The following is a 26518-nucleotide window of genomic DNA, read 5'->3' on the forward strand; positions in this document are numbered from 1 at the left end:
GCTAGGTATATGATATGTCTGTCTGTCCGTGGACATATTTTTTTAGAGGAATGATCTAGTTAATCACAAAATAACAGCAAAAATTAGATGCAAGCCTGAAATTTCTTTTGGAGTAGCACGAATATGTTTCTTGAGATTTGTCAGACTGGTCCTGTGGTCCCTTGTGGGAGTCCTGATCCCCATGCAGGTTGAGAACCACTGAGATGGGGTACAGCGGGATTTACCTTCAGTCAGGATATGTGAGGGACAACCGCCTGTGGGAACCAATGAGTCAAGACATCAGCAGCTAGACGAGGGGAAGCCCGGCCTCACTGTCCTCATTACAGGCAACAGACCGTTGTGATGATGAAGCGCGATGACTCCTTTTATGTGAGACCGAGTCTCAAGTCTAATGGCCCTATCATTACTGGAGAGTGTAAACATGAGAAAACACTACATACAGACATGGGATTAGTCCTGGAGTAACTGTTGTGGTTTCGGAAACCACAGATCCATGTGTGTGTTATGTGTGTCTGTGCAAGTGTGTTCCATCCCTGCTAGCAGCGCCTCTTCTAACACTGTATATGCTGTGAATGTGTTGTTGTGAGCTCCAGCGTGGAATCAAAGTGAGTTAGAGCATGTGATCGCTGGCCTTGTAAAAGCTTGCGACCCAGTTATATAGACAAATGAAGACTTACAGCAGCAATCATCCATTACAAAACACATGAAGACTGAAGGGAGAAAACCCGATGGGTGGAAATGACATTATTAAAGTGCATCGCTTCCCAACAAAAGACAGCAATGTTTTTTGGGCTGTAGAGGTACATGTAGACGTACTCACAGCTTACACACTGTGCTACATCACCACGGTGGAACTTGAGAAAGAAAGCAAAAGGATTTACAAATGCATTAAAGAAATATACCACTTAAATCTCAACGTCTTGCAGCTTGTAACCTTGGAAGGTGGCTTTCAAGAGAATATAACTTGCTCTCTTGAGGAGAAAGTCAGCTCAAAATCCAATCACAGAAAAAAAAAAAAAAAAAAAAGAACTTGTTAAACCCAATGACCCGATCTCTGTGATCCGTATGTGCCGTAGGTTCCAAACTAATTTTTTTTACGAGTGGGGCAGTTTGTGACCGTCGGTTCAATCCCCCGGACCGGCAGGAATTTGGGTGGAAAGTGAAAAGCAACGCCTACCCCTCCCTCATTACCACTACTGAGGTGCCCTTAAGCAAGGCCCTTAATTAATCTCCAATGCTCAGCGGAGCTGCTCAGTGACCAGCAGACTGGTTGTACCGTATATGTGTGAATGTGATCAAGGCGCTCTTGAAAAAAAACAGCATGGCTTTAAATTTGAATCTTTTTTGCATAAGACATCAGGCTTATAGTGCTGTACACTGCATGGGACATATAGGCACTGCTAATGTAACGTATAAAGACAGACAATACAAAAGTTTTCCAGACTTGAACACCATCTGTTTGTCGGCCTTCAGACGACATGGCTGCCTCGCTCTTGTCACGCCTTCTAACGAACCAGCTTCTGATTGGCTCTGGCGCTCATCCCACCTTTTAATGACGACCACTGATCGGTCACAGGCCTACTCTACTTCAAACTCCCTACGTGGTGAAAAAAAAACAAGAAAGCCACAAGAATCAAGACTGTTATCTCTCTCTTTTCCCATCTTCCTCTTCCTCAGTCACCCCAAAACCTCCCCTCTTCTCACCCATGTTTCAGACCTCTTTCTTAGTCTCTCCTTGACTACACACATATATCTGGACTGTGACAGATGTGCAAGACTATTCTGAATGTCAAACTTCATTATGGTCACGTAAAAGGTGCTCACTAAGGTAACTTGGGGGCGGAGTTTTGTTCAAAATAAACATGTCTTGAAAATCCACTTTGTGCTTTGAGTCTGCTTTGTATCTTAGGAAAACAAGAGCATGCTTCAAATACCTGCTGAAAACTTACAGAACCCTGTCAAAGAATCGTTCTTGATTCATCTTCAAAGTGGAGTACCCACTACAGAGACAAGTGCTTAACAGGTTAAATCAAGTGCATTTCAAGCGCTTCAAAGTACTTTCAAAGCTTTTTTGTTGTCGTCTCACTTCCTAACAAATGTCTTCAGCTTCTCTGTATGAAATCTTTCTGCTTTGCTTTGCTCGCATGTCTAGACAGAATGCATTTCGTGGGGCTTTGAGTTGGCTGTCTATTGTCTACCTGTGTACCTGGGGATGGTTGGATGACTTCACCACATCACAGGGCTTTGTCTGCCCGAGTTTGTTCTCTCATCAGAGACCAGACATAATTGCCTTTCAACTCCCTTCGCCCTCTCTGCTCCCCACTAATGTGTCATGCGGGGGAGCTGGAACGTCTCTACCTGCCGTGTTTATGGATAAAGCCACGCCGGTCACCTGCTAACTGAGCGTGTGCAGAGAGGTTAGGAAAGGGGAGGGAGGGGGTCATTGGCCCACTTAAACCCGATACCTGAAATTCAACCTTAGGACATGGAACAGGACAGGTGTCTGGTTCCAACTGTGGCCAAAGTAATGGCTGTGAGTGTTGGTGTGTGTGTGTGTGTGTGTGTGTGTGCGCGCGCGCGCGTTTGGGCCTTGCAGGTTACAAAACCCTTGCTAACATTAGAGCAGATGGAACTTCCAATGTCTTAATCTTTCCCCTGGCTCCTCACCCTTATGTGACCTTTATGCAAATGTGTGTGTGTGTGTGTGTGTGTGTGTGTGTGTGTCAGCGAATGTGTGAGGTTGGAGGTGCGTGCATTTGTGGCAGCGTCAAGGTCAAGAGAGCACTGAAAGCTGTCTTTAAAACTAAGCAGACTGCTGCATTGTGATGTCTAAAGCAGGATGCTCTCCGTGCTTGAAAGGTCTGGGAGCATTTTGGTCAAAAAACCCTCGAGCCTCCGTTCACACACACACACACACACACACACACACACACACCTGGCCTCCATTTTATCTCCTGCCTGACGCAATTCTGCACGTCATGGCAGCCGCTCCATAGACGTATCCCCTACAAGAGAACTTACTAAGCATGGGGGCAAATATCAGGGCACTGGATCTAAAGCTGCAACAATTATGCGATTAATCTGCAACTATTTTGATAATCGATTAATCGTTTTGGGATTTTTTTTTTTAAACTCCTCTCAGATACAGACAACATAACATGTCTGCCTCACACTTGTCCCGCCTTCTAATGAGCCGGGATCCGACTGGTTTTGGCACTCCTCCCACCTTTAATGACGACCACTGATTGGTCTCAGGCCCACTCCGCTTTCAACCTCCTGCCTGGTGAAATAAACAAGAAAGCCACGAGCAACATCAGTCATCAAAGACAATTATCTCTCTTTCCCCCTCATTCCCTCTTTTTTCTCCCTCTCCCCCTTCCCCAGTCCCCTTTTCTGACTCATGCTGTATACCTTAATTTAGTCTCTCTTTAGCTATGTAGATGTCTGGCATGTGACGGATGTGCCAGTTTATACTGAATGTCAAACTTCATTAAGGTCATGTAAAAGGTGCTCACTTAAGTCTGTTACATGTAATGTAGCAAATCATTGCTGGGTCTAGGACTACAATAGATTTAAATGTACATTTACAATCACAAAAACACTCAGACACACATGTTAGTTATGTGATGTTTGAGTGAGTAGGTGAACGTAAATTTGTGTGAACAATTTCCTCTTTTTGCCTGTAATTATTTAGATGGAAGGAGCTATAATCATTAATTTATCCCTCCGCTCGCTTTCTCTGAAACCAGAACTAATCCACCTGCTGCATTATTGACTCGGAACCAACACTCCCAGTCCCCACATCAATATTTCAGTGAAGACCATGCACCTCCACTGGGCAGCATGGTGAGATAGTTGTTGATGTTGGTTGGTGGACAAAATGAACAAGGTGGAGACCGGTAGGTTTTTGTTTTGCTTCATTCTTTACGCCCAAAGACGGCAACACTTTGCGTTCCCCTATTTAGCATTTAGTAATAGCAGCATACAAACATTTAATACATTCTATACAACAAACTATAATGTGCCTTTTAGGGCTATATTTTTTAAATGTTTAAATACAAGTTGAGATGGGATCACATCTACTGCAGCGCCTCTATTCGGCTGAACCGGTGACTTTTTTTTCTTTCCATTATTCTCTGAGGCAAGTCTCAAAGAAGACTACAAATTGATAATATGAGGATCATTCACATCTGAAAGCAGCTCTTCGGGTCAGTGAGTTCATTCCGTCGACAGGTGGCTGCCAGTATAAGTTAACAGCCAGCCAGAGGATGAAAATGATCATTGCTTTGGTGACATGTAATTTGTTATCCTGGGAAATGTATCAGAAGAATTAGCATTCCAGTGGCAGTTGTGTTTAGTATTTCAGCTTTTTAAGTCTCCGGCAACACAGTAATTACTTCCATGTTGTTATTAAAGTATGGAAGCTATCTCAGATTGTAGAAGCACCAATATGAAAAGCTGTCAGCAGAGCATCGGGCGACATTTCTAAACTTTAGGTTTACATTTCAAAATGTAAACTCAGAGGTAGAACCATGTGATATGGAGAAATGCAGTTTGTAATTCAAGTCAGTAGTTGACAAATTAAGCATGAAACTGCAGATGGATCCGATGAGGTTTTGTGAGAGACTTTAAACTGGTCCGAGAACATTCTGTGCTTCTCCACTTGTGCCATTAAAAAAAAAAAAAACAGGACCAGTTTCATCCATTTAAACTGTAGGACTGGCTTGTTGGCACTGTGTTTCGACTGAGAGAAATTATTTATCCTAAACCACATCCAGCATTAGTGATGATCTTAGTTCATACACTGAGCTTACAGAGCCACCGCACAAAACAAGAAACAAATACTTCCAATCGAGGAGGTCCACAGACATTAATAAAATCAACACCTGCTGCACACACTTCCTATGGGCTCTGTAAAGTCTATATGTTTCTGACTGATTGTTTGACTAAATAGCTCATTGTGGCATCAGTGCTGTTGGTGGATGGATATATCTGTAAGGCAGATGTCTGAGGGTTATGTCTGTTTCACAGACGCAACATTTGGTGTCTAAAAAACAGAATATGGCAGCACTTTCCTTCAAATGTATAATTAGCTCCGTTATGACTTCATATTGAGTCATCATTTTCATGGCCCTAAGAAATAATCTATTCCTTCTCACTGTCGATTTTAGAGGACGGTTGTGGATGAAGAAGAACAACAGGCCCTGCATCAGATCGCTCTCTGTGTTGGTTGTTTCCATTGGTAATGACCCTTTAGTCCTCTGACCTAAACAGGTACATGGGATGGATCAGATAGAGTCCACTTCAAGAATTATCTTGTTGTGATATCTTTATCCAATAATCATCTGGATCAGCCCTGAAAGAAGAGAAGATACACACGTGTGGCTCATTTGATGCTGCGTGATTTCCAAACAACAAAACGTTCCTGTGAATGACAGAAACCAGATCGCCAAGTCTCTAATATGTGACGACAGTTCTGCCTTTATGTGTCATTTGTAACTTTCGGAGAGACATGTTCGTGATTAGAACATTTTTATTTTATTTTTTTTTAAATCAGCATGAGGAGACCATCAGAATTACTGCGGTGTCTAAATCATAAAATACCCTTAAACCAAAGCGCCAGACTTATTGCTTTAATACACTGTCTCAGGACATCTTTGTTTATGCGATGTGAAGGTCGAGTCTCTTCATTTAGGAGTCTGGCATACCTTCTGAGGCTGACTGAGAGAGGTGTTTACTCCTGTTTCTCTTATTGCTGCGGTTAACACGCTGATCCGAGTTTCTTTCCATTTCAAGCGCATGTAATACATTCCAATGGAATGACAAAAACAATGCATTCAGTGGGAGGGACGACAACACAGAGCTTTAAAAGGACATCCCCGACATTGAATCGAAAAGCCTCTCCAAAACAGATCATATTCAAAGCGCATTATTAAGATTGTCACTGATGTTTTGCATTCACTGAGAATTATCTGTTCAGCTGCTCGACCGTAACTGTAATGCATCTGTACGTTATCGCAAGACCCCTTTTTAGTCTGCAAGTGCTTGAATGTGTCTGTAATTTAAGTTAACTGCCAGGGACATTTCTGCAGTGCTGGTTTGAGGACCGTAATACGTTCAAAGCCACCAGTTCAACCGCAATGAAACAATTAGAATCACTGAGCCGATCTGCTGGTCCCTAATGGCATTCTCCTCCTAGGCATGAGCAATCAAGACTTTTCCAAGTCATGACCAGCGGAGCCAGAGGGGACCCTGTGTCAGCTCGTCTGGGCTGGAATCCGCAAAGCCGCTCATTTACTGATCTAAAATCCACGCAGCTCTTTGGGAATAAATTAGACCATAGCCATTTGGTTTGGCTGCTGACACCGGATCAGCACTTCCACTCTGTTTGACTTTGAAGTTTGGCCTCGGATTGCAATGGCAGTTTAAGCCAAAGACACCAGACAGTGAGATTGACTCATTTCTTTTCTACTTGGGGGAAAAAATGATTTTGAGAAATATGGCCACATCTAAAAAAAAAAAAAAAAAAAAGATAAATTCATCATTAAAGAGGTACTGCTTCTGCGTTGTGACCCAAGTGTCCGAGACTTACTGTAGTTATGTAGGCCTATTATTAGCATCGAAATTATAGTAAGTCCTATTTTTTGTACATTTTAGTTAAAAATGACAGTCTATTATGTAATATTTATAATTCAATTGTTTGAAAATAAGCTGTTCAGCTGTGTGTAACTTATTTTAAAGCAAACAACATTTGAATTAGAATCTTTTCCAGAGAGGGAAGCCCCTACAGCCATTTTAAGAAGTTCAGGGGGGAAAAGACGAATATGCGGGGCTTCACTGCATCCAACAAATTGTTTTCTGTTGTGACGAAACATTTCTTTCCCTCACGGACGACTGACTTCCAACATCTGAGACTTGTTAGGACTGTTACACAGAACAACAAGACTGCGGGGCGAGGCAATGCAGAGATCAGTCAGTAAATGATCGGCAACTGATAATTAGTTCAATAGTGAATCGTGCTTTCTATTACAACACAGCAATTATTAAACGGCTTGAAAATGGAAGAGAAAGGCTTAGAGACATACTGCGTGAATTTGTTTTTGTGTTTGTCCGTGTGTATTGGTGCGTGTTTTGTGTGTACAGAGTAGCTTCATAGCTACTGACTAAATGTTTGTTCTCACTTTTACTTTATCTCTTGGCATTTCTCTGTCTCTTCTTCTCACTCCTTTGTTCTTTCCCTGGGAGTTTCCATTTGTATTGCTTCACAAGTTCCCATTAATTTATAAATAGTTCTGCCTTCATGACGACAGTTATGCACTTCTGGAAACACGTCATTGGCCCACTGATGAAAGTATTGCAATATTTATACATTTGCATTATGAACTGGGTGTCTGTGTGACTTTCCTGGAAAAAGTGCTGTATTAAAATTATTCTCTATTGTATAAACACAAAAAAGGAAACTCTGCACACAATTCTGAAAACTTGAAACTCATGTATCAACAAGACTCCACACTGCTAAACGATCAGTTTTTACTCATTTAATTCTAAATCAACCAGGACTGAAATCTTAAGAATTTACATTTTAAGGGCTGCACTTAATGAGTATTTCCATTATTGCTTAATCCGTTGATTATTGAAAACTATTAGTTGATTATCTAAATAGTTGTTGGTCTATGGACTTGATTTATCAACTGTACCAGTTCTTAGAGACTTACAATGAATAAAAGAATGTTTTCCATATAAATGCAATACATTTAGATGATCTGACACGGATCAGCATGAATGAAATATGGATGTGGAAGAGAAATCTATATCACACCCAAAATGCAGCGTCGCTGCATGGGGGCTGTTCTATCTACCGGTGTCACAGTGTAAAAACACTTTGCAGTCAATCCTAAAAAGATACTGCGGAACATTTACGAGGATCTTCAATTACATACGGCATGGTGAAGAAGTACATCGTAAAGTGCTGTCCGTGGTGCTGAATTTTGTCTGCAGGTGTTGACATATAACATGGTTCTCTGGTCCCTGAATAAGTATAGCACGGATTTTCTCCGTTAATAATTTGCTTTATAAAACATTAGAAAATAGTAAAGCCTATAGATGGTACTAAATAGCTTGCTTTGTAAAACAACAGTATAAAGATATTCAGTTTATTAGCACATATGAGAGAAAAACAACAAATCCTCACAATTTAGAAGCTAGAAAATTCTTGTTATCAGTGGACGTGAATGATTTTTCTTTTTTATTGTTGTCATGTTGGCGCATCCCCAGAAGGAATTACTTGGGAATCCTGAAGTACTAATACAGAACGAGTTGACACTGAGGGTCTAAATGAAGGAAGAACGCAGCAGAACGTGATAAACCCAAACATGTCTGCTGCATTCCTCGGACAGGAGTCAGATGTTCCAGTAATAACTGAGAACGTATGAGAAGAAAGAAAAGAGAAGAGAAGGCACGGCTGGAAATATGGCTGTTGTCTGACAATGTGAAAAGGAAATTAAACGATACTGAAACCAGACAGTAGACCTGGATTCTTGAAAGGCAAAACACAGCAACACACGTAAGGTACAGCTTCTTTTATCCAAACACAGAGCGATGTTTATCTTAAGATTAAGTACAAGTCAAAACAGCTGAGGGGGTCTTGACTCGGTTTGTGCAAAGTTCTCAGAGAGGAAACTTTTGGACACTATCAGGCAAAGGCAACCATGTGTCATGGAGGGTGGAGGACTTTTTAACATCGTCACAGACACCACAGGAGGTAATCTTACTAATGAGTAGTCCTTAAACTGGAGAATAAGACGTAATCAGGACACACTCATGTCGATGAACTCAGCATTTACGGCAAACGGCTACAAAGTCATATTTGGCAGAAAAGGCTTTGCCCTTTGATGGAGCAACAATTCTGCTGAATGAAGGTTGGAGCGGTGGGGGGAGTAATAGTGTGAGGTGTCAAGTTAAGAATGGCTGAACACCTGCACGAATGGGATTTGATGTACGAGTCCGCTGGTAGCCGCAGAGCTGTGAATGAGCCAGTGATTGTGAAGCATGAATGAAGCAGCCGACGCTACGCTTAATCTTTTATTTATATTTGGACTTTGAACTACTGTCATTTATTTAGGTAACGTCCTGCAGGAATTAATATGAACCGAAAACTAGCGGAGACGAAATGCAAATTAAATCAACTTTATTTGAATGTAATTAAACTATTATTGTCACACATGTACACAGCGAAAATAATTGTCAGCATCTAACCCATTAGAAGCAGTGGGTAGCTACTATACAGCGCCCGGTGAGTAGTTTGGGGTCCTGGTGCCTTGCTCAAGGGCACTTGGCAGTGCCAATGAGGCAAACTAGTGCCTCTCCAGCTACTTGAACCGTGACCATCCGTTCCTGACGGACTGAGCTACTGCCGCCCTGCTGCAGACAACGATATGCAACTTATAATAAAGTTCAATATTGTTTTGGTATTGACCAAAATATGTCCTGGCACGGCCTAGAGAGCAAAGAAAACTGTCTGAAGGTGTCACTGAATGGATGCTCACAGTCAGAATCTTCTCAGATAGTTCCTGATTTTAAATTACATTTTTGCCAATTTCAGACTATTGTATTTAGGCAACAATCTTGTTACACACATTTATCATTTCACAAATCTGGCTTCATATGTTTTAAAAAACAAAAAAAAGGTGTTTTGTAGAGAAACATGTTCATATTTCGCAATTTAGTGAGTGCTATTTTAGTATTGCAACACCCAAAACTCATATCTTATCAGCATTAGCACTGAAAAATTTAAAACAACACCAATAATAACAATACTAATCGAGAGGACCGAAATATTAGAAAGAAAGCTCTGCAAAAGTATGTAGAATAGTTTTCTTTCGGACTTGCTCTGCTAAACTGGTTGTCTGGAAAAGGGGAGAAGACAGAAAAAAGAGGGAAAGGGAGGGAGAGAGAAAACGGGCTGGGACCCCCCCCCCCCGCACACACACAAACACACATGTACATGTGCAGACAGACATGCACACACACAGCTCTTCGAAGCCAAGTGGCTTTTATAGACATCCAATTACACTAAGAGATGACATCTGGGGAACTGCAGCAGATAAATAAGGTGAAAGGAAAGACGAGATTCGGTCACCTCAGAGAAACTCCAGATAACCAGAGAGCGCACCGCTGATAGAGATAGGCGAGAGGGAGAGGCATAGGAAAGAGGGAGGGGGCCAAAGGAGAGAGAGAGAGAGAGAGCCACACACAGGAGGAAAGAGGAGAGGCAGCACACCGCTCCAGCGCTCAGACTCCAAGAGGACAGAGGAGAGATAGGGAGCTCAGCTCACTGACAAGACGCACGACAAGAGAGGGGAGAAAGACGAGAGCTCCCGGGATCAGTTACACACTCAAGTAACTTCAGACAAACCCAGAGAAACAAAGAGAAGAAAAGAACAAAGTCTGGATTCTGTGACCCTTTTTGTTGTGGCCCGCCTTGCGTGGAATTCTCGGGACATTTTATGAGAAGCAGCACTAATCCTTTCTTTTTTTTTTTGAACTTTTATTCAATTTGTATTGAGCAGTTTGGCATCTTTTATCCAGACCTCCTCCGCCTTCCTGTTATCCACCTCCCTGGACTGGAGAAGAGAAGTGGTTTGGGACACGTGTGTGTGGAGTAGACTTTTTAGCAGTGTATATGAATGAACTGGGTGTGTTTGTCTTTGGATGTGAGAGTGTAGGTGTACATTGAAACTTTAAAAAGGGATTTTGAGTGACTGTGTGTGTGTGTGTGTGAGAGAGAGAGAGCAACCAGGGGCAAAAAGCGGCAGTCTTTGGGAGGAGAGGGAGGAGGTGGTGAGAGGTCTTTGAGGCGAACCCCCAGTTGTTCCTGTTGCGAGGTGATCTGAGTTATGGATGTTGACACATTCCTGCGGCACCGCTGAGGAATAAACAGCACCGGGGACTACAGCAGAGTCGGCCACAACACTGCGGGCTCCACCGCCGCAAGCAGCTGCATCATCACCATCATCATTATTGATAACGCTACATCACGTTTACCGCAGCCAGCCATTCTAACACCTACGGTCCCAGTGAGGTTGTGGGCCCCCAGACGGAGAAGGTGTAGTCGGTCAGTCAGGGGGAGTTTCTCCCGCTCTCGCTCCCTCTCCCTGCACTCAGCTCAGCATGCCCCAGCCCCTGAGCACCTCCACAGCTCTCCCAGCTCCACTACCATGTGTAGATGGACAGTGACACAAGGTGCACCGGTCGCCTGGTTCTCCACCTGCCCCTGCTACAGACCTCCTTCACTCCTCCTCTCCCTCATCTTCCTCGTCCTGCTTCTCCTGCTCGGACCCTCCTCATCCTCGCCCGTGTCCGCTTCCTCACCAGACTCTGAGAAGAACCACAATGCACCGCGAGGGACTCCCCCTCACGTCTTCGTCTCGCACCCGCCGCCTCGCTCGTCACCCGCACCGCTGCACGCGTCCTCTGCGAGGTTGCCACGGGCGACCAACGTGTCATGGTCCTCTGCGACGGTCGTCGGGCGCCACGTGCGGAGCAGCTACAACCATCTGCAAGGAGACGTGCGCAGGAGGAAACTGTTCTCCTACCAGAAATTCTTCCTTCGCATTGACAAGAAAGGAAAAGTTAATGGCACCAAAAGTGAGGATGATCCATACAGTAAGTCGACTTTGTTTCATTTCTGAATGGGTTTTATTGGTTCTTATCATTTTAAGATTTTTTTTGAAGCTTTTACTGAATATTTAGCCATTCAATTTCCTCTTTTTTGTTGCACTAAAAATCAATAGAAGAGCGCAAAGGGAAGTCTACGTTAGGATGTTTGCTATTAAACATTTCTATGCTCTTATCTGTCAAAGAGAACACTATGGACACATTATGGGCTGGTTTTCTCTTACTGCATCTTGTGTGTTTATCTGGGAAGAGAGATGTTTCTGGTTTTCCACCCTGGGCAACCGCGCACATTGAGACAGGTGACTGGGCAAAGGAACAAATAACAGAGCTGCGTGCTTTCCAGCCTTTTCCCCATGAGGCAGGCCAGAGAGAAAGGGAAGGGGGAGCATGAGAGTGGGAAAGGGAAAAAAAACGAAACGAGTAAGCAAGGAAGATAAAAAAAAAAAAAAAGAGAGATGATCCACTGGAACCAATTAGAAACTGCCCAGAGAAAGTTTTTCTTCTTTTGGGGAAATATCTAAAACTCAGCGATTACCAAACCCCTGGGGAGAATGACAAGTACACTGACTGCAGCTATAATAGTGGTGGGCATATGCTAAGTATGAGGTTATATGGACTCAGATGTAAAGTATTAACTATGCAATTCCTGATCCTTTTTATAGTTGTACGGTTTGAGGGCTGTGAAATATGATTGTAACCTTTATGTGTCCTGAGAAGGGTCACTGAGCACACATGCTCTTTTGTCAGCACCACTCAGTCTCACATTCACAGTTACAGTTCCTCTCTTTCACACTGGGGTAGACTCCAAGCTCTTAGTCCTCCACTGTGGGGCACTGAGAAGCTCCACTGGTACCTCCAACGCACCTTGAGATAACTTAACTTTAGTTTTTGAGAGTGTGATTGCATGATGAAGGCAAAATGCAACATTTTGTGGAATCGAATCTATACACTAGCAAATATAAATCTACTTTTAACAACTTGAAAGGGTGTCAGGGCCCTCATAATCATTTACGACTGATCCAGAACAGAAAATCAGCTGTTATCATTCTGTGGTCCGCAACTTCATCTTCTAGTTCAACACATCTGGAAGTTCTCCAGGACTGCCACAGTCTTCTGGTCTCTGCGCAGCTCAGAATAGCTGCATGGCCTCAGGGCACATTGACAGTAGTTGTTGAGGGAGAACAGAACATTACTCCCACATTTACCTGCCCAGAGTTTCCCTGCCAGCTCACCGAATTAGATGCACCAGGCTCAAGTGTGTGTGTGTGCGTGTGTGACTGTAATCTTTATAAATGGATCTTTATCGCTTCATACACATGTCATAGGTTTGTATGCATCTGTCTGTGGGTCCGTGGTGCTGTACAAGCCTCTCCTGCTAAGAGCACACACACTTGAGCACAGAGAGGCCAGTCTTGCACATGGCCTCCATATGGCAAAGCCCACTTTTATTAGGGCCAGGGCCAGTGTGAATATGTGTGTGCATGTGTGTGTGTGTGTGTGTGTGTGTGCCACTCAGACACCAAGGCTCTGCCAGACATGGCTGAAGGAATTTCAATTAGCGTCTCTTCCTCCCTCCCCTTGCCTGCAGTCCTCTATGACACACGCATGCACATGTGCACACACATGCACATAAAGTGCTCGACCATTAGGGTGCAACGTGTCACATTAACTATAATGGCATCGGGTCATGGCATTAGAAGCACCATCCATCACTTTCAACAGCTCTCGCCACTTGATTGTGGTGGGAAGTAGGTAAGAACTTTCTAAAGGAAAGGGACAATCTTAAACATGAGGACTTGGCCGTGGAGGCCGAACCTTTCAGGTCACATTTTGTCTTGGTAGTATATTTAGTGGATAGTTTACCAAGTTTCAAGTGCAGATGTTTAACGTGTTTCAAATTAAAAGATGAGAGGAAATTTGGAGATAAACTGAGGAGATTTGGCTGTTATGAAATAATGATTAAATAATCAGTGTGTCTGCACGATACGTTTTATGTTTAGGTGCTTGCGCATTGATAGTATTTGCATCTGTGCACAAGCTTGCAGGTTGAGCAGTTTGTATGCTTATGTGCCACCTCCTGCTACTTTGCATGTGCTCCAACATCCGCAGAGGACAAATTGTACCTTTCAAACTAAACCAAACAGAACAGAATACAATGTTCCTCCCCTAACTGCAAACATGGACTCTATACATCATGTTTTTGCATGACCATTCCTCCTCAAAAGTTTCAATGCATTTTTTCCGCGTATGTGTATGTTACAGATTATAACATTTATACATTATGGTGAGTTTTAGAGTCGAACCAAAAACAAATGCTTCAAAGCTGCTCACAGACTTTTAGACAAATTAGGTCTTTAATGCAGTTTCCTGGTTTCATGTGCTCCTTAAACACACATGGCTCTTTTTAGAAAAATCCACTACATATAACATACTATATCATATAATGTAACCGTGTACAAAAAATTGCTCCAATGTTTCACAGCAAACCCAGGTGTTGCACAACTATAAGTTCACCCAAGATCTTATTTGTCAAAAATGGACTACTCCCTTAGGAAAGCGTCAAATTGAACGCTGGCGAGGGGGCAGTTGTTAGTGTTGTTAACATGGTCTAGTAGTCTGGTAATGTTCAGGAGGTCAGATTGCAAATGAGTGTCATTAGATGGTGTCAGAGGTGAGGAAGAAGTTTCGGCTCCAGCTCCGGGGTCGGGGCTCTCCTCCACAGCCGAGCCTTGTCTAATCATCTGGTCAAAGCTCAGGGCAGTACATCATTCAGGGTTTAGTGCCTGTATTGTGAATGTGTGCTCGCTGGTGCATGTCACTGTTTGTCTATTTCTACTCATGTGATCAATGCCATTTTATCCATCTCACCCCGTAAGGCCTTCAAAATAAGGCGCTCCTAGTCCGAATACGGAAATCCTGTGCGGCCGTCACGTATTTAGCATCGATTCTGCCACTGAACATGAGCAACAAAACTGTCCTTGTTTCCTTCTCTCTATGTCGTCCACAGACCGTCACATCTTGTTTACAAAAAAAAACGCATAAAGCAATGAAACAAATGGACATGTGTTTGCAGTTGGACCTCGAGCGCAACCGCGAGAGTTGCGGTCGTGCACAGCTCAATTAGTACTGACTGGATGGTGCCAACTTGACTAAAGTTGTAGCTTTGATTCTCACTGCGGCCATCAGGATTGTAAAAGCTGCCACACATACTGTACTTATTGTTAACGCTAAACAGAGAAGACGCATTACCCACGGACATGAAAGAATCAAAAGCACCATGATTTATGGAGAGGATCATACACTGAACACTACTCGGATTTAGTGCGTGTTTTGCATGTCCAGGCTAATTACACAGATTTGCCCGCCTCTGGTTTGACCTGACCCAAGTCAGGAAGCTTTGTTAATAATAAGGTCAACGGTACACATAGCGCATCCCGTTTGGCCTTTGTGTCACTCTGCCACTGTTTGTCATGTGGCGTATAGCTGGGGGATGCAAATTCCACATTCCGTGTGCAAGACTATGATCCATTTTTATTTCCAATTATAGCTGAAGATCTAAATTGTGCTGGAGGAAACATATTTTCTTGCAGCGCATGTTCTCCATCATACAAAGACATTTTGTCTGTAATTGAGCATAAAAAGTTGTATCTCCTTCATATAATATATGTTAAGAAGTGCTTAGTCAGTAACAAGACAAAATAAGGTAGATCACTGCACAAGAATGTAGGAAAACTACACTTGATTCTAGAAACATTTAAAAAAAAGTCGATTTGCATTGGAAATGTTAAAATTATTTCACCACACTGGCAGATTTTTCCACTTGTTTTGATTAAATGTGATTATTAGGGACTCAATAAAAATCACTTTGTGAGATGGAGATTTTTACAGTTACGGTCAACGTCACAAAAAAAAGGCACCAAGAGAGTTTATGATTCTGTGCGTCTCTTTCTATTTTAAAACATGCGGAATGTAAATTTGTCTCCTCTGGTCTACTAAACCACAAGCACTTCTTAATATTTCTCCTCCGCATCCATACACCTCCAATGACTCAGAAAGATGAATGCGAAACAAAGATGCATCAAGTGCTTGCCCTTCCTGACCCCCTTGAAATGAGTCCCAGCCTCGTCCCCTTTCTCAGTTTCTGTACGTCTTCATTCGGCCGCCTTCACCGTGTCCCCCTGCTCTCTGCTGGATGAGCGTGTTTAGGGTTGTCATGGGAAAAGGTAACAGTGTGGCCCATAAAAGAGAGTTATGAGGAGGTCCTGGATGCACCAGAGTTTAGTGTCAGCATTGCTTTTCATTCAAAGTTACTTTGACATCTTCATGGACTCTTCTTTTCCAACAGCCGTAAATAAAAGTGGTGCCAAACGTCGCCGCACAAGCTTGTTCTGGAAACACTGAGCCCATCATCGAGTCCTCCGTGTTTGACATCAACAATTCACTTCAGCTGTGCTCTGAAAACTTACAATAAACATATACTGCATGCGCAAGCCCTCTGATCCTCCACTACTCCAACGTTCATTGTGCTTATGGCTGAAACAAATAGTAGGCGCTCCTGATGGGTTGTAAACAAAAGCCATTCAAGGTAACGAGTGAAATTAGCCTCTTATACTCAGAGGCTAACAACATCTTTTGAGCAGCAATCATCAATTGATTTTCACATGCCATTCTTCATGATGATGTTTTGTTAATATCTAGAATACAGCCAGAGTCTGGATCGAATCATGTCAGTTTTGATTCATGACTCCTTTTACTGGAATCTACGGAGCAAACGCTGTCAGTCCTGCAGAAGCATTACATAACATTGATTCAATATGATATAATAGCAATGCTATTTTACTATAATGAAACCAAGCCAATGCACCGATAACATTGTTGTAGACTTTTGAGAAAGACGGATTAACAAGCCGTTAACAAAGTATTGCATAATCTGTGACTCCTGGAGTCGGAATGGTTCAGTTTGGGACAAAACTTAATCAAAGTCCCAGAAATCAGGCCGTCAATATCTAAACAGCCAAGACTCCTTTCACTGAGAAAACCTGCATGTGCAGGTTGCACTGTAAAACAGAGGCTGTGAGGGACTACGCATTGCTGAATTGACCTGCTTTAGAAATGTACAACTTGTGGGCTTTTAATAAATACTAAGCATAGTATGAGACTTTCAAAGGCTCCATTATGAGTTGTTACGCAAGAAATTCTCTGATCTGTAGATTCTCATTTTATTGTGAATCTACAATAAATGACTATTGTTTTTAAAAAAGTCTTTTCCCATTCATGGCTAAGAGAAGATAAGAAAAAACAATTACCATCAACAAAGCACCATTTTCCATCTCCCACACGGGGGGTGAATGTGAAGGTGCAGAGATCCAGATGTACGAGTGCCTTTTGACCCTGTAACCCAACCACCCCAACGAGGTCATTTACGAAGCACGTGTGTGTCGATGCTTTGGATGTCTTTGAAAGAAACACGCAGTGCTGAAAATGATCAGAACAACTCTTAAATAAAAGTTTCCGATTGAGATGTCGGTCAAGATATTTCTACACTGTTGCAGTCCCGTTGTTATACTTTTGAAAGCACGCGTTTCTTTTCCCGGAGCAGCTGAGGACAATAACAGGATCCGTCTCATTTTTCCATCACTGTTTACATTTTTCCCCATCATCGCTGCTCGATATTTTCCCATCAATTCGCTGCCCTGTCCATTAATAATGTGTCAGCTACGACAAAACTGAAATAAGAGCCAGCTTTCTGTAGGCAGACCAAGGCGGCGCTGCCACAAACCCCACCAGTCAGGCACCACCTTCAACAAACGTCTTTCAGCAGCAAATCATGTTTCTGTAAGATCTTCTGCCGCTTTGGAGCGCTTCGGCTCCCCGAAGAGAAAATAGCTCCCGACTTCGAGAGCCGATTGCTACCCGCAAAGAATCTCAAATTGGACATCTTTGTTTTAATGGACGGCCTTTTTTATTGTTTATGTTATGTGGAGGATTCTTGCAGAGCACAATACATAAATATCTTTGAGAGAGGAAGAGAATGAACGAGGAAGAGGGGGAGATACTATGACTTACAACTAGTTCTCTCAGTAATGAATCAACCAGACGTCTAAACATCTATCAGGATTTAGTGTGAACCATCACTTCCATGTAGCTGGTATGTATCTTTACAAATACGCGTATCTGGAAGTTGTGTGGAAGTGTTGGACGCATCTGAGAGTAGAGTGATGTCCTTGAAGTTGTACATGTAATCCACTGGGTCCATGTTATCTATATGGAGAGGCACTTGCTGTATAAATGCAAACATATTGCAATATGACAAACAACGATGGGAGCTTTATTAGCATTATTTCAAGGTAAAAAACAGAATTTGCAGTATTTGCCGCATCAGCAACTCTTTCCTCCATGGCTTAATGTTGTAACGTGTAATCTCAGCAAATTTGGAGCCGGTACTACTTTGTTCTAGAAAGGATTTTTATTGTGAAGAAAAAGAAGGGATAAATGAATAAATTACAGTTTGCAGTGGAAACATTGTGTTGTTTAATTACTTAATCTGCAGCATAATCAGAGGTCCATGACCCTTAATACTGTAGAACAGTGACCTCTTGTAGCAGGAAACAGAACAACTCTCCGACTCTTGTGAACTTAATAAAGTAATCTAGTCCTTTTTAGATCTGAAACCATTAGCAGATTAATCGTTCGAGTGTTCGACAGAAATTAATCAAAAACTATTTTACTGAAACTGTCATTTTGGTGTTTGCCTGCAGAATTCATGGCCAGTGAAGCAGCGGGAGGTGAAGAATAGCACCTGTGACAGAAAACATCCAGGGCTGCTGCCATATAGACACCATATGTGCCCCCCCCCCCCCCCCCCCCCCCCCCCACACACACACACACACACACACGCTGCATGAAAGTGAGGCTCGTAATAGAGTCATCAAAGGTAGAGCTGAGTCCAGAGGGGCATCTGGACAGCCTGGCCGTTTGAACAGAGCAGTCAGGAATGCCAGCTAATTACCCTGTGTGTGTGTGTGTGTGTGTGTGTGTGTGTGTGTGTGTGTGTGTGTGTGTGTGTGTGTGTGTGTGTGTGTGTACTGTATGAACACATATGCATGTGAGAGGAGAGACAAAGACAGTATGAACAATACAGAGACAGAAAGTGACAAACTGAATTATATTTTTGCATGCCCGTGTATTATATCTGTGGTGTAAAATAACCAAGATTCCTAAAGCTGAAAGTCCAACGCCATCAACTCCAACCACAACAGTTGGGCAACATCTCACTGGCAGCTGAACTGTAAATGTTAAATGTGTGAAATGCAGATGACCCGTCACAGCACTCTGCCTGAAAACATAACTCCTGCCGTGTCAGGCCTGTGAAATGATTCGACAGTAACTGGCAGCTTTGGCACGTTACAAAGTCAACTGTGTTAAAGGAATCACAATATCTCAGGTGGTTATGTTTTTGTTTTGTTCTCCTCTCCATCAAATCACCATTAACATCACTGCCAAGTTCGTTTGGTTTCCTCCCAGCTGCTCTTAAACGTGTGTGACATAACTTGCTGCTGTTGCGCTGCGCCGGGTAAAGTGATCTCAAATTATGCGGCGCTGGAATGATGAGCAGCGCAGACGAGAAACTTAACGCTATCTGTTGGCTGGGCCTCTGGTATATTAAACTGAGGGTTTACGCTCAGGTGATCCGGTTTGCTTGATTTGTGAATAACATGGGTTTGTTTTTCTTGTGGTTCCCCGGCCAGTTTTGAAATCACATACAGCTTGAAGAACGGTGTGTGGTTTCAGCTATTTCTGTCCAACAAGAAAGACAGCGATGTGAGTGTTTCTGGCGGGAGAGGAAATAAAACCATCATGGGGGCAAGAATAAGCTAAATGACACAGTGAGTGCAGGTTAAATCAAACCATCCTGCTAATGAAAAAAATACCTTGAACCCCATTCAACGTAGTGCACAATATTGGTTTAATGCAATTTATAACCCAGAAACGTAGTACGAGCCAAACTAATTTTGAAAACAAGTCTAAAAAAATTGGGTCCATATTTATACCGATAAAAATCAGAAACAGGCCTCTGTTTTCTCAGCTTTGGTCATAACCGTCGGCCAGGCTCTGATGTGGCCACTTAGCGCAGGATGATACTGTTGTCAACCACATCAGTCTAAACCAGGGGTGTCAAACTCATTTTCACTCTGGGCCACATCAGCATCACGGTCGCCCTCAAAGGGCCGGTTGTAAATGTAAGACTGTAAATGTAACTACTCCGAACATATTGTTAAATAACTGTCTCTGCATTTGATTATTGTTTATTCAAGTGTAAAGATATTGTACATGCAGTTATATAAATGTAAAAATAAATGTCAGCACATTTCTGTTATTACAACTTAAATCCTTTTAATTTAGGGTTTCTATATTTATTTATTTATTTAGACTTTCTATCTCACAGCCGAGGCCAAGAAGGCTCTTTTCATGCCTTTTGCTCTTTGTTTTTCTGTATCTATGAGACAAATACAGCAGACTAGTTCAATATTAGTAACTGATAACTTATTTGGTGGTACATTGATTTCTTTTCTGAATTTCTTTATTCTTCTATTGTATTTTTCATGTTTTTACTGGCAGTGCAATGGATTTTCTGTTCGTTTCAGTGTTTAACGGTTGCACGGATGTAAAATCATGTCACAATGAATACGAGACATCATTAGTCCCTCTGCTGCTGGAGTTTATTAAGAGAAGAATGATCTTAAGACCTCAAATAATGCAAATCAGATATTAACAAACAGTACATGGACCACGTTTGCGTCATGACATTTTTGTCATTCCTTGGATGACCCATTTATAATTCACATCTAAAAGAAGAGTGAGATAACAAGTTGCTGCAGAAAAACACAGGAAGGTCAGGGAATCATCCAACATATCAGAGTATTGGACCCAGGATAAAAATTCTTTGTCGCTGAGGGAGTTCATAACAGAAACTAGTCAGATTCTTCACAATACAGAGTGAGACCACTCAGGACTGCAGACTCACAGCTGGTCACCATGTCGAGGTCAAATTGTGAACAACGGCAGTATAATCTTCAAAAAAGTCCCTGGATAAACAGTGGGATCATTTTCATAACCTCCCTTAACCTTTAGGTTCAGCTGGAGTCTCAACGACAGTGTTTCTGATGGGGGGCAAGGGTCGACAGGAGCTCTGCAGTATGTGTGTGTGTGTGTGTGTGTTCCTGTTTGTGTATGTACGTGGATCTGTGACCATGTTATGTACGAGAGTTTTGCTGTTCGGAGGAGTAAATGCACGAATGTTACCTGGCAAGTGAAGGTTACTCTTGACTTTATTTTCGTTAACAGAGCACTAGAATATATTGTTCAAGTACAAATATTAAATATTAATATTAAATATTAAGTGTATTAATGAGGTTTACTGGGAAAGAGTGATGAAGCGGAGCGCTATGGTGAAGACAGAAATTATGGAATATAGAAGGTGAAGGTTAGGAAGTCTGAGAGAACCAGACCAATACATTGAAATGTGGATTTAACATCACAAACAGTCATAATCTGCTGGTGTCATAACTCTCCTATGAGCAATAAAATAAATAAAAACATCTTTTGTTTGTCTGTTTTGCATTATAAAGTAAGATTTCCATTGATGTTAATGGTTTTGACAGGGTCCCATTAGAGTTAAACATCCCCAATTAAACATGGTGATCTTCATGAAGTGGTTAATGAACAGTTTCTTACCGTCAGAAGGCCAGGTTGTGTTTATTTGTACTCGTAGCTCCGTCAGCGTTACAGTTTGGGTTTGGCTGGCAAAGACCCCTTTTGGCTTGTGTTTATGAAAGTTGTTGCGTTGCCCTGTTACACACAGGTGTTTGTCGTTGGTAGATTATTTAAATAAATGTTGATAGCGGAACATGTCCATGCCTTTTATATTAACTGAACCCTGTACTGTTTGTACTTTCAGTGATGGGCTATAAAACATTTTGTCTCTATACTTAGAAACATAAATTCATGATTAAGATGGGCTGATCTCCAGTAGTTACAGAGAGGGAGAAGTCTAGCACCAGAGCTCGAAACATTCAGTGTGTGTGTGTGTGTGTGTGTGTAAATGTGGCGAGATGGAACATTTTGAGCCCGATAGATAAGTGTTGTGTTGTGGAACTCGTCTGTGAGTAATGGGCTTAACATAACGAGCCAACATGATGCACTGTGCGCTTCGAAAATCGACTTGAAGCTTAGAGGTTTAGCGAGCCTTTATTGACCAAATAAAGGAACCGTGGGGATGGATTGATGCCAAAGATTACATTTAACAAAAAGAAACAAGGCCAAGAGCAATTTGCAACAACAGCAACACGTATACAAGAGAAAATTGCCTGTAACTGCAAAAACGTCAAGTTCATCTTTATGCCATTTCTTTTATTGTTCCAACCGCAAAACGGTCTCCCAGTGATCTCTCATCGCTTTTGCAAAGCAATATGAGACAACGGTTGCACAGTTAAGTAGCAATAGATAAATGCATTAAGAGAAAAAGAAAAGACATCTCCAGGGTAAGAAGACATGTGAGAGACATTAACTTCATCTTAACCCTTCATATCATTCTATATTTATTGTTATTTGCTTCTTCGGGTCAAAGAAAGAAATCGTCAAAACAACAATTAAACATTCACAATTTTTGCCTGAAGCTGAGTCCATCTTCAGTCTTTTATATTAACCTTACTACTACTACTGTATATCCAGACAGATTCAACAGATTTTTGGCAAACCAGCTTGGCATAGGTTTGTCCATAACACATAACTCGAACAAGAAGCTGCCTACTGTCACTTTAAAACCTGAAGAATGACAATAATACACCTCTATAGAGACGCTCTATAGACTGTCCCCGTTTCTCACTTCATCCTTGCAACTATTCCTGCAACCACGCTCCACTTCCTACTGGCCCCTTTAGCTAATCCTCTCAAACCCCTGATAGTTTTACGGCTTGGTGTAACTGGCTTTAGGATGAGAGAAGAAAGGGCCGGCGACCACAGCTTAAACCAGTAATTGTTTCAGGCTTGAAAACCGATATGGACGCCTTGACCTCTCGCCAGTCTGGCAGCCAGAAGCCTCTCTCCGTCCTGTCCGTGTGCCTGCCTGCCTGCCTTAGCTCCCCTGGTCAGAAAAACAAACATAGGACGGAGAAATGTTTTTTTCCTGGCTTACACCTCGGTCCCAGGGCATGCAGCCCACAAGCTAACCAGCAAGGGGGCAAGAGGGCCGGTCTGACTGTCACATAGTGAAGAAAAAAGAAAAAAAAAGAGAGGGGGAGACGAGACTGGGGTTCACTTGTGCGAAAGAAACCGAGATGATTCAGGTTTCTCCTGCGGTATTTTGCAGAATTATAGAACCTAATTAAGAGTGATGCATGTTGACCTGAAACCAAAATGCCCTGTTAACATTATAAACTGATGCTAATACAGTCAAATACCTATTTCAGATCCCTTAATCTCGCCAATGAATATTCAGATCTGTAACATTACTGACACTTGCAAGAAGCGGTAAAGCCATAAACTGCAGCACTAGTGCCCAAGGGTTCAGCCGATTGATGGAATAGTTGACAGACAGAAAACAATATTTGACATCACTTTTGACAGTGGATTCATTGGATAACTCATTTCTAAAGCTAAATTTGACGTTTCTTAGCCTCTCAAAAGTTAAGATTGTTTGGTTAATATCACTATCATCACCAATATTAATATCAATACAAGCAAAATGTGAAACCAGCAGAACAAAAAGAAAACCACAACGTACAAGAATGCGACAATATCTGAGGGACCAAGCCGCACAAAGTTTTGAAACGTTTGTCTCTCTATCCCCACTGCACCAGGTATGTTGGAGATCAAGTCAGTGGATGTGGGAGTCGTGGCCATCAGGGGCCTCAGCAGTAACTACTACCTGGCAATCAGCAAGAAGGGAGAGCTATACGGAGCGGTGAGTAGCTGTTTCAGTAATGTTTTGATCTGCCCATTTTAATGTAGGATATCCATTACTTATTACGTTTAGTGTCCGATACTTATGCAGTCTGATGAATGTTCATTTTTACTGCTGATACGGTGTAAAATATGTGTGAATTTGATTGAAACAAGATAAGATACCTTAAACTGGTGACCCTGCAGCTTTGACTTTTCTTGAAAGCTTTTTAAAACAATGGACAAGACTCTCTATTCCAGAAACAGGAACCACAGTTAGTCAATGAGAGCTCTCCTCCCTGCTACCTACCTCTCCTCTCCTCTCCACTCCATTCAGAAAAAGGAAACACAATCCTACAGCTTCTCAGTTCTGCTTCAGTCCCTGTGGGGAGGGCATGCCCTTGTTTTCATCCGTTTTCTCCCTCTCCCTCCTTTTCTTTATCTCATTCTCTCCCTCCTTTTCTTTTTTCTCTTTCGGTTACTTTGAAAGGCCCAACTTTCAGCGCGTCTCTCTGGGAGCCACGCCACAGATGAAATGACACACGGTAGAAAGAGACAGAGAGGCATTCTGTTGCATGGCCTGAAACTGAATTCCCATGACGTCTTCTGCTCGGTGCAACACAAGCCATAGTAGCACGGTGGTGAAGGGTCGGCGCTCGATTACACTTGATGGGTTTACACAGTGACTTCTTTATCCGGTGGTAATCAAATGAAATCATTGTTTCATTACGACGGCAGATCAATACACGCAAGGGACACAAAGGATTATGATTGCCTTTAGGTTTTCATCAAGAAAACTAACGATGAAGGATGGATCAATTCACTGTGTGGTCTCTGCAAAATGAATCGTGTTCAGCAGTCATTTCTCTATTAAATGTAGAGACTTTTTAAGATCTGGCCAGTGAGTGAAACAGGACAGATATTATCATTTTTCACAATTTATTACCCTCATTTAATGTCACTTATGATTACAGTTTCATTTTTTTTAATCCGCTTTTACAATCCTTTTGATTCAAAAGGCAGCCAGCACGCACGCGCACACACACAAACACACACACACACACACACACACACACACACACACACACAGCTTGGTCGTACTGAGCACCAGCATATACATATAAAAGCTGCACAGTGTATGTACAATATTCTCTTATTGCTTTGTGAACATTCATTTACTTTTACTTCTGGAACCAATTTAAACAGCTGTGGGCAGCTACAGAGAGAGAGACGGAGTTATATTGTGCATGTGTGTGTGTGTGTGTGACGCTCTTTGAGACGCTCTTTGAGACGCTCTTTGAGACGTCACATGGCACGCTAACCTCTCTCCCCCTGTGCCCTACCACACATGCCCTACTCCCATCATCCACTGACACACAAACATCACCTACAACAATCTGCGTTTCATGTCCAATGTTCATGTTAATAATGAAACTGAAAGATTAAGAAGAGGAATTGAGGACACGATGTGGATAAGGAGAATCACGATGTGGATAAGGAGAATACAAATTGGATGGGCGGAAGATCATGATTAAGTGAAGACTATAGGCTCCATTAAATTGTGGGGTTAATAAATGATACAGCAACCACAGCTGTTATAATCTGATCTGATTTGGGATAAGTTAAATAAATAAGATCGTGCAAAATCCACTAATCTAACGCAGCAAGTTCTGAAATTGACGCATTTTCACAACATGAATCTGCTCTGAAAAGCATTAGGCTGCAACAAATGCTTATTTAGAATTACTCATTGCTCTGACTTCTATGAAATAGCGACAGTCCAAAACCCCAAAGATATTAAGTTTACTGTCGTTCAAGACAAATAAAAAGCAGACTAGAAACTGGACTTTCAGGTCTTACAATCTGACATTTACACTCCTTGTCTCTCCACTTCAGAGGGACTTTGGTCCGGACTGCCGTCTGATTGAACGCATCGAGGAGAACAAGTACAACACCTACGCTTCAGCAGAGTGGCGCAACAAGAAAAAGCACATGTTTGTGGGACTGAACGCCAACGGCAAGCCAATGAGGGGGAAGAAGACACGTAGGAAAAACACTGCCACTCACTTCCTGCCCATTGTGGTACAACCACGATGATTGGACATATCAGCCACGAGAGAGCTCTGCACAATGCAGGGTATTGGACTTTTTTGGAGTTACGGCGATGGCTACATTGGACAGATCTGAATCAGATCTGAATGATGCACTGAGGAGGAACGGAATGGAAACCTATATGACATTGTTATCTCTGTTGGATAAAGACATTTCTATTTTTAAAAGAAAGAAATAAGATATATTGCCTTACAATGTGTATTGTATTTTCTGTTTTAAGTTATCAAGTACATTGGCACAGTAGAAAATATGAAAAACAAATGACTTCTGTGCCAAAATGTGATTAGTAACTCACATTTCTAGATTTGTGTACATGTAAAGCGCTTGACAGGGAAGAAATAAAATGAGAGAATATGTAAGAGAGGAAAAGAAAAAGAGGAGAAGAGGAAGTATGGATAGAAAGCCGACTGATCGAAAAGGAGGAGAAAAGACAAGAAAAGCAGGAAAGGAAAAGGATGAGAAAGAGTTAAGAGTCAAGAAGCACCATCACAACAGCAAGTCTAACACTATCATATGTTTTCTTTAAATTTATTTATTTTCTGTAATATTTAACGAAAACGAACAAAAACACAAAAAGGACGAATCTTGTCTTTTTTTTACCATTTATGCTTGTCTTATTGAATACTTATCATTTAAACCTGAATAAATATAAAAAATATATTTGTCTTCAAGTTGTTTGACTGACTTATTTTCACCTTTCAATTATTGGTTGTTCATATTGTAAATACACAGTAAAGAGATAGAAACAAAACACATAAATAAACTAAACATTCAAGGAAATGCCTCAATC

General features: G+C 42.0%; 1 protein-coding gene across 1 annotated transcript; it reads left to right on the plus strand.

Annotated features, from left to right (window-relative positions):
- Positions 1 to 11216: 11216 nt before the first annotated feature.
- Positions 11217 to 25713, plus strand: fgf10a (fibroblast growth factor 10a). Its single transcript, XM_076104708.1, has 3 exons — positions 11217 to 11664; positions 23535 to 23638; positions 25513 to 25713. The coding sequence occupies exons 1-3, from the start codon at positions 11217 to 11219 to the stop codon at positions 25711 to 25713; spliced, it is 753 nt and encodes a 250-aa protein (XP_075960823.1).
- Positions 25714 to 26518: the final 805 nt, after the last annotated feature.

The sequence above is a fragment of the Anarhichas minor genome, unplaced genomic scaffold, assembly GCF_050575085.1.
Source record: "Anarhichas minor isolate MPS153535 unplaced genomic scaffold, ASM5057508v1 ptg000002l, whole genome shotgun sequence".
NCBI classification, from domain to species: domain Eukaryota; kingdom Metazoa; phylum Chordata; class Actinopteri; order Perciformes; family Anarhichadidae; genus Anarhichas; species Anarhichas minor.